The 13,095-nt window shown below is 41.6% G+C and overlaps 1 protein-coding gene across 3 annotated transcripts; it reads right to left on the bottom strand.

Annotated features, from left to right (window-relative positions):
• Positions 1 to 4,701: 4,701 nt before the first annotated feature.
• nudt9 (nudix (nucleoside diphosphate linked moiety X)-type motif 9) lies at positions 4,702 to 13,049 on the bottom strand. Of its 3 annotated transcripts, XM_067233463.1 has the most exons (9): positions 12,980 to 13,049; positions 12,279 to 12,351; positions 11,706 to 11,981; positions 11,430 to 11,519; positions 9,805 to 9,891; positions 8,461 to 8,572; positions 8,151 to 8,297; positions 7,889 to 7,973; positions 4,702 to 7,122 (listed from the first exon to the last, which is right to left on the bottom strand). In XM_067233463.1, the coding sequence occupies exons 1-9, from the start codon at positions 12,993 to 12,995 to the stop codon at positions 6,977 to 6,979; spliced, it is 1,032 nt and encodes a 343-aa protein (XP_067089564.1). In that variant the 5' UTR covers positions 12,996 to 13,049; the 3' UTR covers positions 4,702 to 6,976. The 3 variants fall into 3 exon arrangements, with proteins under 3 accessions (XP_067089564.1, XP_067089566.1, XP_067089565.1); XM_067233465.1 differs by lacking the exons at positions 12,279 to 12,351; positions 12,980 to 13,049 and adding an exon at positions 12,802 to 12,964; XM_067233464.1 differs by lacking the exons at positions 12,279 to 12,351; positions 12,980 to 13,049 and adding an exon at positions 12,116 to 12,168.
• Positions 13,050 to 13,095: the final 46 nt, after the last annotated feature.

Below are 13,095 nucleotides of genomic sequence, written 5' to 3'. Positions count from 1 at the left end.
ACAGGTACAAGCTTGTAACAATATAAAAAGGTCTTTATTAGGTCCGGACAATGGTTCTCTAAAATTCATAAGCCGATGTGGAATACTCCAGGGCACAACACAGGCTACACAGGCATTTAAGGAAGTTGGGCTCTCCCTGGACCACACTCCACCCTACCCAATCCGGTGAAAGCACGGCACTCTCAGAGCTGGGCGAAACCCCCAGTAGACACCCCAACGTCACTGCACTCTCAAAGCTGGGCCAAACCCCCAGTAGACACCCCAACGCCACTGCACTCTGGCACTCACTCGAACACACACCTATGCTACGTCACGTGTATAGGGGAGACCCAACTACCCACTATGGACGGTGCACTGCTCCTCGCACCCTGTTCTCTCCCACCGCCAGGTAATTTAATAAAGCTATTTAAAAGGGGCAAGACAACAGTCAATAATTGGATACTTAGCCACCGCTTGGCGAGACCCTCCCCCGGGGTCTGAGCTTGGGCGTTGTACACTCTCCGGGCTGAATGTTAGCTGGACGCATTGTCAGCCTAAGTCGTTGCGGTCAGGTCGTCAATTAGCAACGGCGCACTCTCCTACTTTCCCCGCCCTATATCTGCTACAGGAGGCAAATACTCCTCCCCTCCTGCCACAGGAACACTAACCCCTCTCACTCACTGACTTCATCGCCAGCAGCCCTTGTGACTGCGAACGGTCGCCACCCATCTCCCAGAATGCTCCAGCTCCGACCAGCCTACCTCTGTCTCGGCCCAGTCCCCCTTTTAACCCCTCCTCTAAACCCTCTATAATCAGCCACACCTGCAACCACTAATTAAATGAGCCCGCATCTCATTTCCAGGGCTGCCAACTCTCACGCATTGGCCGTGAGACACACGCATTTCAACCATTTCACACGCTCTCACGCCACACCTTGTATATCTCACGCTGAAAAGGCAACGCCAACCAACTAGCCCTGTTAACGTTGTAAACAGGGCCGGGGTGGGTAATCGGGAGAATCGGGAGACTTCCCGGTGGGCCGCTTCACTTTTGGGCCGGTCGAGTATTTTGTGTTGTTGACATTTGTCACGTTAGTATTATCTTCTCTTAAAGTAGGCTACACACGTTCCGCATTCTGACACCTCAGCCTCTGCATGGGTTGTACCATGTGAGGGAGTTCTCCCCTCCCAAATAGAGTTGGTTGGGTCCATAGCCCATCTTTTCCAAAAAGTTCTCAGATAGGCTACGGATAGCTGGGCCGGGGGGCCCTACCGTAACGATACGCGTCAGCGAGGATGGATGGGAGCAGGGCCGGAGTGATAGCATCACTAGACAAGGTTTTTTGATAAACATCTGTTTATTTTACATAAAGCTCAATTAAACTATTTTGCGCTTGTCGAACGATCGTGTGGGGACTCGAGGGCGCTGACCAGGGTGCTGATCCCCCGCAATATATGTATATTGTTACGCCTCGCTAAGCCACCCAATTCACGCCCGGGGTCTTACGAATTTGCATAGGCTACGTGTGCGGAGAACACACGCTTGGCTACGAGTTAGTCGGAGGCTCCCTCTCGGGAAGGAATCTCCGCACCCAACCTAACCAAGATGTCACAGACGTTCACTGGGCCTTTAACACAACCTCAAGAGATCTTTTATAGCAGCAAATGTTTATAGGCCCTTTTTTGGGCAACACATCATTGACATCAACATTATCGATCACTTATTCCTTGGCTATATTTCCCTCCCGGTTAACGTCCTTCCCACGGATAAAAACGTTCAAGAGCTGCTCTCGCCCGCCCTTATTCCCCCCGTTAGTTTATCTGTGAGACGCAACACCACACCTATCGAGAGAGTACATGTGTCTGAACAGACGAACACTTCAAGACCCTGTTTCGCGTAAACACCAGCTGGACGGTATTCGTGTCTAAGTGATTGGTCGCGATTCCCGGGGAACTCACCTGAGTCTAGGCGTGGGGCGCTGAGTGGATCTCTTGGTCTCGAGCGAGGGGCGCACAAATGGGCGGTAGGGCAACGACTGTCTTTCAAAAAAATGTTGGGCAGATTATAGGAACAGAAACAAAACTGTAAAAATAAAATAAAAAAGGAAGCTAACCTCGTTTACCAAGGTCGACAAAGAAAATAAGAAAACGCGGACCCTGGGTCACTAGTAAAACAGCAAATAACAGATGGTCAGTACAACTGACAAAAAGAAACTCTTTGCTAAATCAGGCACAGGTTGACACTCGGCAAAAAACTCGACTCACGACTCGACTCAACTTCAGACTAGGTTCAGAGAGAGAGAGATAGAGAGAGCTCCATCACCCACAATTTTCATTCTTATATCTTTCAATACGGATGGCCCTGTCTAGACTTTGGGCCATACATGACGCAGGTATCTGTCTATTACACACGTTTCCTATATTCTCCAAAAGGTCAAATGTGGTTTTATCATTTGCGTACGCTAGAGATCAAAACTTCTCTTTAAAACACAAAACTTGATTATATGTATGCACGGAAAAATGCTAAACCTTTATATATGTATGCAAGCATCTAAAACTTTTTAATGCACAACTTGGATATACGTATGCACAAAGTAAAACACATTTTGCCAAATGCACATTTTTAATTAATAAGCATCATTCTTTTTCAAATTTATTTCTCCAAAGTCCATCAAAACGAAAGCTCCTTTAGGGGCGTTCGACACGCTCAAATAATGGCCAAAAAAATTCGCCCGCGCGCTCGCATTTCGTGTGGAAGTCCCTATCTTGCATCACATCAAACCCATACGTCCTAGGTTTGGGCTAAGCCCATAATGTTTACAAAGTCTGGCTCCGTGCCTGATTAACACTCGGATCGTTATCAGTCTCAAAAAATGTATCAATATAAAAAACAATACGATCCCTTTCTGTAATCATGATACCCCCCAGAAAAGTTCACTGGAGAGGGGGGGGGACCAAATACCAAATCTCACTCCAAGGTTTTTGCAAAAGTTGGCAGCCCTGCTTTTCCATTACAGTACCATGAACGTAAAAATAACGGTGATAATAGAAGGCAATCAATTGACGCAACTCGTTCTCTTTATGACTCTGGATGAAGCTAAATGGTACAAATTGGTATCCAGAACCTCAACGCGAAAAAGTAAAACATCTTGACTAGCACTTTTTCAGCAAGGTTAGCTAGCCAAAACTCTCAAATCTCTGGCTATCTGATGCGTGTGTGCAGCCTCTTTACTTAGTTTACTAAGGTAGTCATAGCAACCCCAGGCATGGAAATTCCATCTTCGCACTCTGATACCGATCAACCAATGGGGTTAAGGTGACACCATGACATACATTGATTTATTCATTTATTTTTAATTTTGGCAGATTTGGTCATCCATATTTGTAGTGCTACATATCGGAGCTAAACAATATACTTACAAACAGAAGACACAGCAAGCCTGCTCTAGGGGTCATTGAATGCAAAACCGAGTTTACCTTGTCATTGAATAAAGACAGTTCGGTGGGTAAAATGGACATACAGTGAACCTCAAAGTTCATTGACACCTCTTTCCTATGCAAATCTCACAATTTGAAACTGCTGCTGTAAAACGGGCGGTTTCCAAAAAGCCACAGAGTTATTTGGCTCTGGTCTGTACCTTTGTCACGCCCCCAAATTTATAAAAACATCGACCATCACAACCGCAAGCTGTAAGTATGATTTTGTCGCTAACAGTTATTGGCAATGCTTACGTATCCTGTATCTAGCATAGGTAGAATGTGTGATGATTTAGTTTATTGGCAATGGGGCTAACGTGATTTCACTTTCCTGACTGTATTTCATTCTAATAAATAACAAGTGTTGTCATGTAAATCTACAATTCTCGATGCATGTTTGGCTATGTTGCGTCTTTGCTCTGCAGCTTCGCTCGTTGTAAACCAACCTATCAGCGCGCAGCTCATCTAAATATTCAGGGACATACCATGAAAGGGAGCAAACCTCTCGTTTCATTCTAGGGCTATTTCACAGGGTTGCATTAGGCGCATAGAACAGCACCCAGGCCATTTTCAGCCCAACCAATGTACCCTATTCGGAGACCTTAAGGAACAGTGTGAAATACCCTATAAAATCAGTAAATGACCCCTTTAAAATCAGTCTTGTCACAACTTAAGTTTGTTCTGAGCTAGCGAGCTAGCCCAGGCGGCACACGACTGGCTACCTTGAGTGCCCTGTGGTGTAATGTGACATTGAATCTTTCACTCTAAATACAAAACTGCAAAAAAGAGACAGAACTATTGTGAGTAGTAGATAAGATTATGCTACGTCTAGCCAGCGTGCCGGATTTCTTGCATCATGTGTGGAAAAGTTGTATATTGGAGCGAGGGGCTAAAGTAATTCTGTACCGTTCACTAGCTCTAGGCTATAAAATCTTTCACTCTGAGGGGAAATGCTATACAAAAGCCAGAACTATTGTTTTATAGAAAAAATCATGTTACATCTAACCAGCATATCGGATTTCTTGCATCATGTGTGTAAGAGTTGTATTTTCACAGTATTATTGCACGGTTGGCCAGACACCGTTATACGAACTACAACAGTGACCTTACAGAACTACAACTTTGCATTCACTTGTCTGACACGCCCCCGAGCGTGGTAAATGGGAGGAAGTAAATTGACAGGTTCCTGTATCATACATTTCTGCAATATGGGTTAGGACACTTGACGACGAATAATAGCCTACTGTAAACTTGACTATAACTTTTATTATTTTTTAATTCATGTTACCCTTAATAGTGCTGCAATCACCTAATACCAACGAGGCCACACAAAGCTTCCTTCATGTTGTTATTGTATTCCAACATACAGTCCTAGTACTGACCAAATAAAGTAATACAGACATTATCTGACAGATTCTCTACAAACTGTGTAAAATTACATATCTTCTAACCTTTTCCATCAAACCATATACAATTATTATTAACAATACATATTTACACAAATAATTGAGTAAATACAAAAACAAATGATACTTTAATTCAATGTGTGTACTACTTTCTCCATCATTGCTGTCATCTTTTCAGACAAATTCGTTTGAACTATTGAGGTGCAGTATAAGTGTTCCATTTGTGTTAATTTGCTGGATACAATGAATATCACAATATTACTGTACATGTCACACAAGCACAGTCGGTTGCTTATCAATTAAATTAACCTAACATACATGCCAACATCAGTAGTGTGAAGAGTAGTACCTTACACAGGGCCCGCCCAAGCCTTTATGGGGCCTTAAGCAGAATTGATTGGGGGGTCCTTGGTGACACCAATACAATTGATTATTCTTCATGCTTGATTATTTGCACACTATTAATCTAATGCACTAATTAGAAATTGTATTAGTTGTGTTGCTTACATCATACCAATTTTTGCCTGGCATGTTTTTACCCTTATACAGTTTTAAATGTTAACAAAAGCAAACCCACAAGAGTGGTCAGGTGTTGATTTGCACTTTTAAGTATTCAAATTCTTACAGTACTAAGTGGTGTACTTAATGTGGTGTACTGAAAAGTAGCTAAATAAACCAGCAGACAATGCATTTACTGTTCACAAAGGCAGGCCCCCCAAGATAATTGATTAAACCAGTAGTATTAGCTTGCTTGCCAGCCGGTCATCATAATATTGCGTTTAATATTGGGAATTTGTATAATTACCATTAACATAATATATATATAATTTTTAAAGATCCTGTAAAGTAAATTCCATGTTTTGCTTCTAAGTACATTATGTACGTGTGAAATGAGTCCCTGAAAGCATGTGCAAAGCGCTAAAACTTTGTCGCACTGAAATGTGGAGTTAAACCGAAGAACAGTTTCTCTTCCGTTTTCAGATCAGGTTTTAATGGGCGGAGCCAAAAAATACCCTATCTACGTCATTTCGCCCTATCTACGTCAGATCACTGAATGGCTCCTCCTGCTGTACTGTTATTGTAGCCTACATCAGCTAGCTAGCTAGCTTCAGGATTTCTCCCGCCACCCGCAACTGCATCTTCCCTGGATGCAAGAACTCCAGCTGCGCTGCAACGCCATTTAAGTTCCCTATTGATAATGAAAGGAAAAATAGGTGGATAGATTTTGTGAAGAGCCACGCTCATGGAAAGCTTCGGATAAACTCCAACAGCCGCCTCTGCACTGACCATTTCACAGCGGATAGTTTTAACATGGACCAGAGACAGACGGGGTTCGCGGACACACGGCTTTTCTTGCAGCGCGGAGCCGTACCGAGCATCGCCCCTCTGGCCGTTCATCCTCCGGTCGCACCTGGACCATCCACCGCCGCCAGCAGTTCATCACTCAGTTCTGTGTGCTTGTTATAATTATACTAGATAACTTTTCCAGAGGTATCTCTGCTATGAGTTAGTGCAAACCGCTAAATTGATATTAGGCTACTCGGTGTAGAATGATGGTATTTTGGTGAAATGGTAGCTAATGTGTGAGAAGTAGCCTAGTTGGAGAGCTCACTGTCTGCTGTCTCTGGTGTCCATTTTTACTGTTACAGCTCAGGGGAACATTTCATTTATATGCATCTGTATGTTTCACTCATTGAACAAATAAATTATAATTCTATACGGTTTTGTTCGGCTTGACATAGCGTCCATTATCTGGGTCGGAGGTAGGCATTAGGCAGCGAGGGGCGGAGCTTCAGCTCCTTCAGGCGACACGCCCCCCCAGTCTCAAGCAGAGAAGACTGCTGATTTTTTCACGATTTCAAAGCCTAATTTAACATACTTGTCGGTGTTATTTTTTAATTAGAATTTGGATGGGTAGTTAATAACACATTATTCTGTGGTGTGGCGAACTTAAAACTCGTTTCCAGGTCCACTTTACAGGATCTTTAAATTAAGCACTAATTTCATGTGCTCTTGGGGGCCCTCTGGTGGCCACGGGGGCCCTAAACAGCCCCTTAATTCGTTTATGCCTTGGGGCAGCTCTGACCATACACATACAATGCAGTGTTTCCCTGGTTACCAGTGGGCATGTCTTGTCTTGGTAACCAGCTCTAGAAAATGGGAGTGGCTTGCATAGAGGGGAAGGGAAGAGTCAATTTCAATCCAATGAACTTGGCCTGCATCATCACCTGCTTGGAGTGGAATCTCACTCACACTGTTACCTAGAAAATTGCAGAAAAAGTCTTTATTTACAAAAACTACCATTTGTGCAAGACATTTTGCTCCATATTATATTTTGACATCTGAAAAATAATTTATGTGAAGGAGAGTTTAAGATTAATGGTCTACTGCCAAAGAATGGATGCCTCATTCAGACAACAATAGGGCAGTTTCAGGCAAGTACAGGTACATTGCTGCTCTTGATCCTGCTTTTCTAGCTGTTTCTATCTTAAACCTATAAATAATACAAATAACTACTAAAAATAATGCTACAAACTGACATTGATGTCTGAAAAAACGATCATTTTGTTGGCACTTGCACAATTCATAATAAATAATATGTAATAATATTATTTATAATATAATAATAATTCAAATAAATGTAGCTATCTTATCTTTAGTTTTTCTTCAAGGTTCAATTACAAAAACTGTAGGTACAGTCTATGAAGATTGTGACATCATAAAGCTACCTTCATCAATCTGTTTGTATAAGGAATCGGTTTCATATATTTAACATTCAGGATTGTGTCTTTGTGATCTTTGACTAAAGCACATCACAAAAGTATAGCACGTTGTTCATCAATTGTTATATTAAATGATTAATGAAGCTAGTTTATGGAAGTGGTAAGTTTGGTATCAGTTGTGCAGATTGACAGATCAGTTTATATTTGACATTTTTAAGCATTTATTCAAAATGAACCTATTGAATACTATGGCTGTGGTGATGTTTAAAAAACTATTTGTCTAAGTATGTTTAACTTTGGCAACCTGTTTCATCATGGAAGTTGACAGCAACAGTCTCCATCCAAGAATTGTCAGTGTTTCTTGGGTCATCAACATAACCTTTGTATACCTACGTGGCAGGAACAAGCAAATAAAATAGTTTGTAATTTTAAAGTTTGGAAATTCAAAAGTAAGAAGTGGTTTCAACAATGATAAATGAACAAATTAGTTGTTATTAAGCCAAACAAAAAGATAGCGAAGATGAAATTGCTGGTTCAACAAAGGTTAGTCACTCAGTGTTGCTTACCTGTAAACCATGCAAGCTAAAAAGTTGTGAGATGCTTTGGTAGATTCGCTTTCTCTCTGCTGGAGAGGCTGCCAAGGAGTTCAGAGCCTCCTCAGAGAACTCACGCTGTAGGGTAAAAGACACCAACTCTCCAGGGTCCACCATGCCCTACACATGAGCACCAACACACAGACCAGACTGGGAATACACACAAGCAAAGACGTGCACACGAACACACATACAGTAGGTGTGGCCAGGCAAACAGAATTTCATATCAAGTAAGAAATGTTGCTAAAATAGAGACTTTTAGTACTACAATTAGTACACTAACCCCAGGAATGGCCCACTCTCCACAGTCTTTCCTCTTGATGGACACAAACTGTAGTACTGGCAGTTTGGTCACAGGATGAGACACTTGCTGTCCAGCAGGGTCCCTCTTCCATCTAGAGGACACCACCACTAAAATTCACCCATTGTATGAGCTGTATGGGTTTTATGCATTTAATTTTAAGCGAATTACCTATTGGAACAAACTGGTGAGTCACCCAATAGTATGGTAGGAATGTACTCTTAATATGCAAATTTCAAAGGCATATTAAGTGGTCTATGTACATGTAGCTGAAGTTACAGAAATAGATTTGTTATTCTTTCAAATTATTAATTATTAATAATTAATTAAAACCTGTTTTAATTGCTTCACAAAACGCTCGCAATTATCCTACTGAATGTGTATACAGTGACCGGTAGGCTACACCATTCTATCCAAGGTTTCATAACCAAAACTTAATCTTTACATTCTCAACTTTAATGCAGATCGATTTTTTTTTAGGTTCGCGGTGGACCAAAATGTTAGCCTAGCAAGAGAAGCAAACCCTATTCTATGCGTTTGGGGCATTTGTGGATGACCAACGTTATTATGTTGCCAGTCAAAACGACACTAGCTAGCAGTGCCAGTCCTTGCTATAGGCGACATAGGCAGCCGCCTTGGGCGGCATGAAGAGGGGGGTGGCAATTTCCCAAGTGCATCCATTTAAATTAACGCTCCCGCTGTCCTTGAGTTTCAAACGCACTACCAGCAGAGGGCGCCAAGCGCGGAACCTCCATGTTGTGGTGGGGGGGGTGTAGGTAAACCTTGCCTAGGGCACCAAATGTGCTAGGACCGGCACTGCTAGCTAGCATAACAACTAGCACAGTATATGCAAGGAATTAAATGCTATTCCCAGGACCACACAGAGCAGCTTGAGAGGAGCGAATAGGCGATTTCACGCAAATGTAGTTGCTGCCAGTGGATGTAGTGTAGCCTACTCATCGACAGGCGATCAGGTGTAAATAACAAAGGGAAAGTTGATGAAACTTTAGTCGCAAATTAAGGCGTCAGATTTGTGTTGGGGGGCGTGCCGCCCTTCCAAAAAAATTGTTGGGGAAACACTGCAGATTTTGGTTTGGTTAATATTAGCCGCCAGCCACTCCTTATCACTGCACTCCGTTATCATGTGACAAGGAGCTAACTAGCTCCCAAAATGTATCTACATCATAAAGATTGTAGTTGTGGTGCTCCTTAATATTCGGTGGGTGCTCCTACATTTTTGCTGGTGCTCCTAACGTTGTAAAGTTGTGAGCACCTGCGCCACCAAGTAAAAAAGTTAATTTCAAGCCCTGTGAAGGACATATTTACCTTGTAACAATGGGATCTGCAGCATGATTTGGTCCCCATCTTCCTAGTAAACCTCTTTCTATGAAACCAGTTCGACCATGAGGATTTCTGAGGGGGAGAAAAAGCAAAAAATGTAATCATTTGATCATTTAAGAGACCTGGAAATCCAATATCAGTTTAAACTACATCTTAACTTAGTTGCACTTGCGAGGAGCGAATAGGCGATTTCACGCAAATGTAGTCACTGGTGGATCTAGTGTAGCCTATTCATCGACAGGCGATCAGGTGTAAATAACAAGGGGAAAGTTGCGGAAACTTTAGTCGCAAATTAACTAAATAAATTTAATAAATTATCAACCTTTTCACCCGCAAAATATAAACGTATTCGCGCACAAATTCCCTCCCTCACAAAGAAAAAACAACAGAGGATGTACTTCCTACAGCAGCTGAAGAAATTCAACCTGCCAAAGACAATGATGGTGCACTTCTACACAGCCATCATTGGCTCCATCCTCACCTCCTCCATCACCATCTGGTACACTGCTGCCACTGCCAAGGACAAGAGCAGACTGCAGCGTATCATCCGCACTGCTGAGAAGGTGATTGACTGCAATCTGCCTACCCTCGAGGACCTGCACACCTCGAGGACCCTGAGGCGAGCAAGGACATTTTGTAGGACTCCTCCCACCCTGGACATACCCTGTTTTAGCCACTCCCCTCCGGCAGACGGCTGTGGTCCATCAGGACCAAAACCTCACGCCACAAAAAGTTTCTTCCCAACCGCTGCTGGCCTCTTCAACAAGGCCAAGGGCTCACATGGACTTTAACCACTATCTGTACAATGACACCTTCATTCAAATTTGGACTGTTACACTATTTGTATTTTTTGCACTATTTGTATTTTTTTACACTATTTTTATATTGTATATTATGGCTATTTTATATTTAAAATTCTTTATTTTATTCTTAGGATTAGTGCGACTTTGTACCTTTAGTATAGGTAGACCACATATTTAAGTTAAGATTCCTATATGTTGAATGTATACACCTTCCTGCCAAAGTAAATTCCTTGTCTTTGCAAACTTTCATGGTGATTAAAAACCTTTCTGATTCTGATTGTGAAAATGATAGCCAAAACAGCACTGCATACAGTATGTTAAAACATGGTGTGTTAATCTATCCACATTTTTAACAATTGATCGGATTTGATCTCTCCTATTTTTCTGTATAAATATTCAAATTAACTAAACAATATAGCCAAAAGAATGTGGACACTCACTTGTCCAATCTCTCAATCCAAAACCATGGGCATTTATATTGAGTTTCTACCCACCTTAGAATTGTCTAGAATGTTATTGAATGATTTATCATTAAATTCTTTCAGAGGAACTAAGGGGTCAAACCATGAAAAACCACCCCCATTGATAATTGACTTGCTAATGCCCCAAAACATAAAGCGGGGTTCATACAGAAATGTTTTGTAGTGTTGGTATACACTGACTATATGTCCCAATATCTTTGCCATAGTGTATATCTGCTATCCTTTTGTAATGCTAATACCACACCATAAGGTAAAAAAAACTTCTAGTACTATTGCTAGTTAACCTAACTGCACATTACTGCATTTTAATTTGACAAATACTTACAATGGCTTTCCTTCTTCCACTGGGTAGTCTCCCTCATGACTCCTTCTGTCCACAGACCCATCCAGAGTGTTAAACTGTGGGGAGAATAACCTAGGATAACAAAGTATAAATTAGTGGCACCTTCATTCCTTTCATTCACTGTTGCTGTCCACCAGTCAATGTCTTCACATCAATTTATTCAAACAGTTCCATGCATTTATCTCAATTATTTAAATAAAATATGTACAAAAATGTACACAGATACATCTAATTTTTTACTTATTTTATTCATTTTACCCAATCTCAGGATCAGCCCAATTTGGTTTTTTGGCTACACAGGGGGCAGTGTAGCTCACAGGGGTGTATTGGGACCAGCTTGTTGTCCAGTCCACCTTGTCATCTGGGACTGGGAAGCGCTGGACATTTGAGCCTGGGTACTGTGGGCATCTGGATTTTATATGAGGTGCTAGGGAATGCATGGTAAGGGTACTAGACACACAAAGACTAGAAGCGTTGGTTGTGATGGTTCTGTAATTGGTACTGAAAACGGAGAGGGCCCATACGATCGAAGACCTGCACAGTGAGAAAGAGAAGGAGAGAGAGCAGGATATTAACCCCCAATATTTGAGTAGAAGACTAATGACTTATACATTACATTACATTTACATTTAGTCATTTAGCAGACGCTCTTATCCAGAGCGACTTACAGTAAGTACAGGGACATTCCCCCGAGGCAAGTAGGGTGAAGCGCCTTGCCCAAGGACACAACGTCAGTTGGCATGACTGGGAATCGAACTGGCAACCTTCGGATTACTAGCCCGACTCCCTCACCGCTCAGCCAACTGACTACCTATAACAATTAATCCTTACCTGATTCCTGGAAGTCCTAGTAGAGTGAAAGCTAAACGAACTGGTCCAAACCTATTTCTAACTCCAGTCATTCCTGACTCGCGCAGATTGTCCACGAATATATAACACAAAGTAACCAGGAAGTGTTTTTAGTGACGTAATTTACTTGACGTATGGTGCGTTCCGGGCATATATACGGTTCCGGGCCCAAAATGAAACTTTGCATAGCGCAGAGAAGATTTAGAATCAAACAGCCTTTGCTCAAAAATAAAACTCAACACATTGTTATTGTTATTGAGAAAAGCTTCAACGACACATTGGTCCTACTACTTGGTGTAACAATTAAAATTGAGTGGTCAGGAATGCTCATTCAAAGTAAATCGCACTCATGTCAAACAAAATTATGTACGTTGCCAACTTGGCTAAAACTAAGGTTTCTTACAATTATATATCAATTATTGTAAAAAAAAAAAAATAATCACTTTTTCTAAACTTAAATGACTGAATATACAGAAATATAAAACGGAATAAAATATAGACCAACCATATCATTTAGCATGCTAGCATACATAGATCTCACATGGTTTGTAAAACCAAGACGTGAAGAAGAGGGTTTCACAGTAATAATGAGTAATCTCTTGTAGTTTGTAATTGTTTGTAATATAATAACTGATAATACTACAGGTTAAGTAGACGAATTCACAGTTTTTCTGTATCTTTACCTGCAAAAAAGCGCATTAAAGCAAACGCGCCTGCTAAAACGCAAAATATCCTTTTCCGACTTCAACACGCCCACACTCAAGGAACAGAAGTTTGGAACGCGCATTTACGCCCCTTG

The sequence above is a fragment of the Osmerus mordax genome, chromosome 3 (genome assembly GCF_038355195.1).
Source record: "Osmerus mordax isolate fOsmMor3 chromosome 3, fOsmMor3.pri, whole genome shotgun sequence".
NCBI classification, from domain to species: Eukaryota; Metazoa; Chordata; class Actinopteri; order Osmeriformes; family Osmeridae; genus Osmerus; species Osmerus mordax.
Note: the sequence above shows the minus strand (reverse complement) of the source record. Positions and strands in the feature narration are given on the sequence as shown.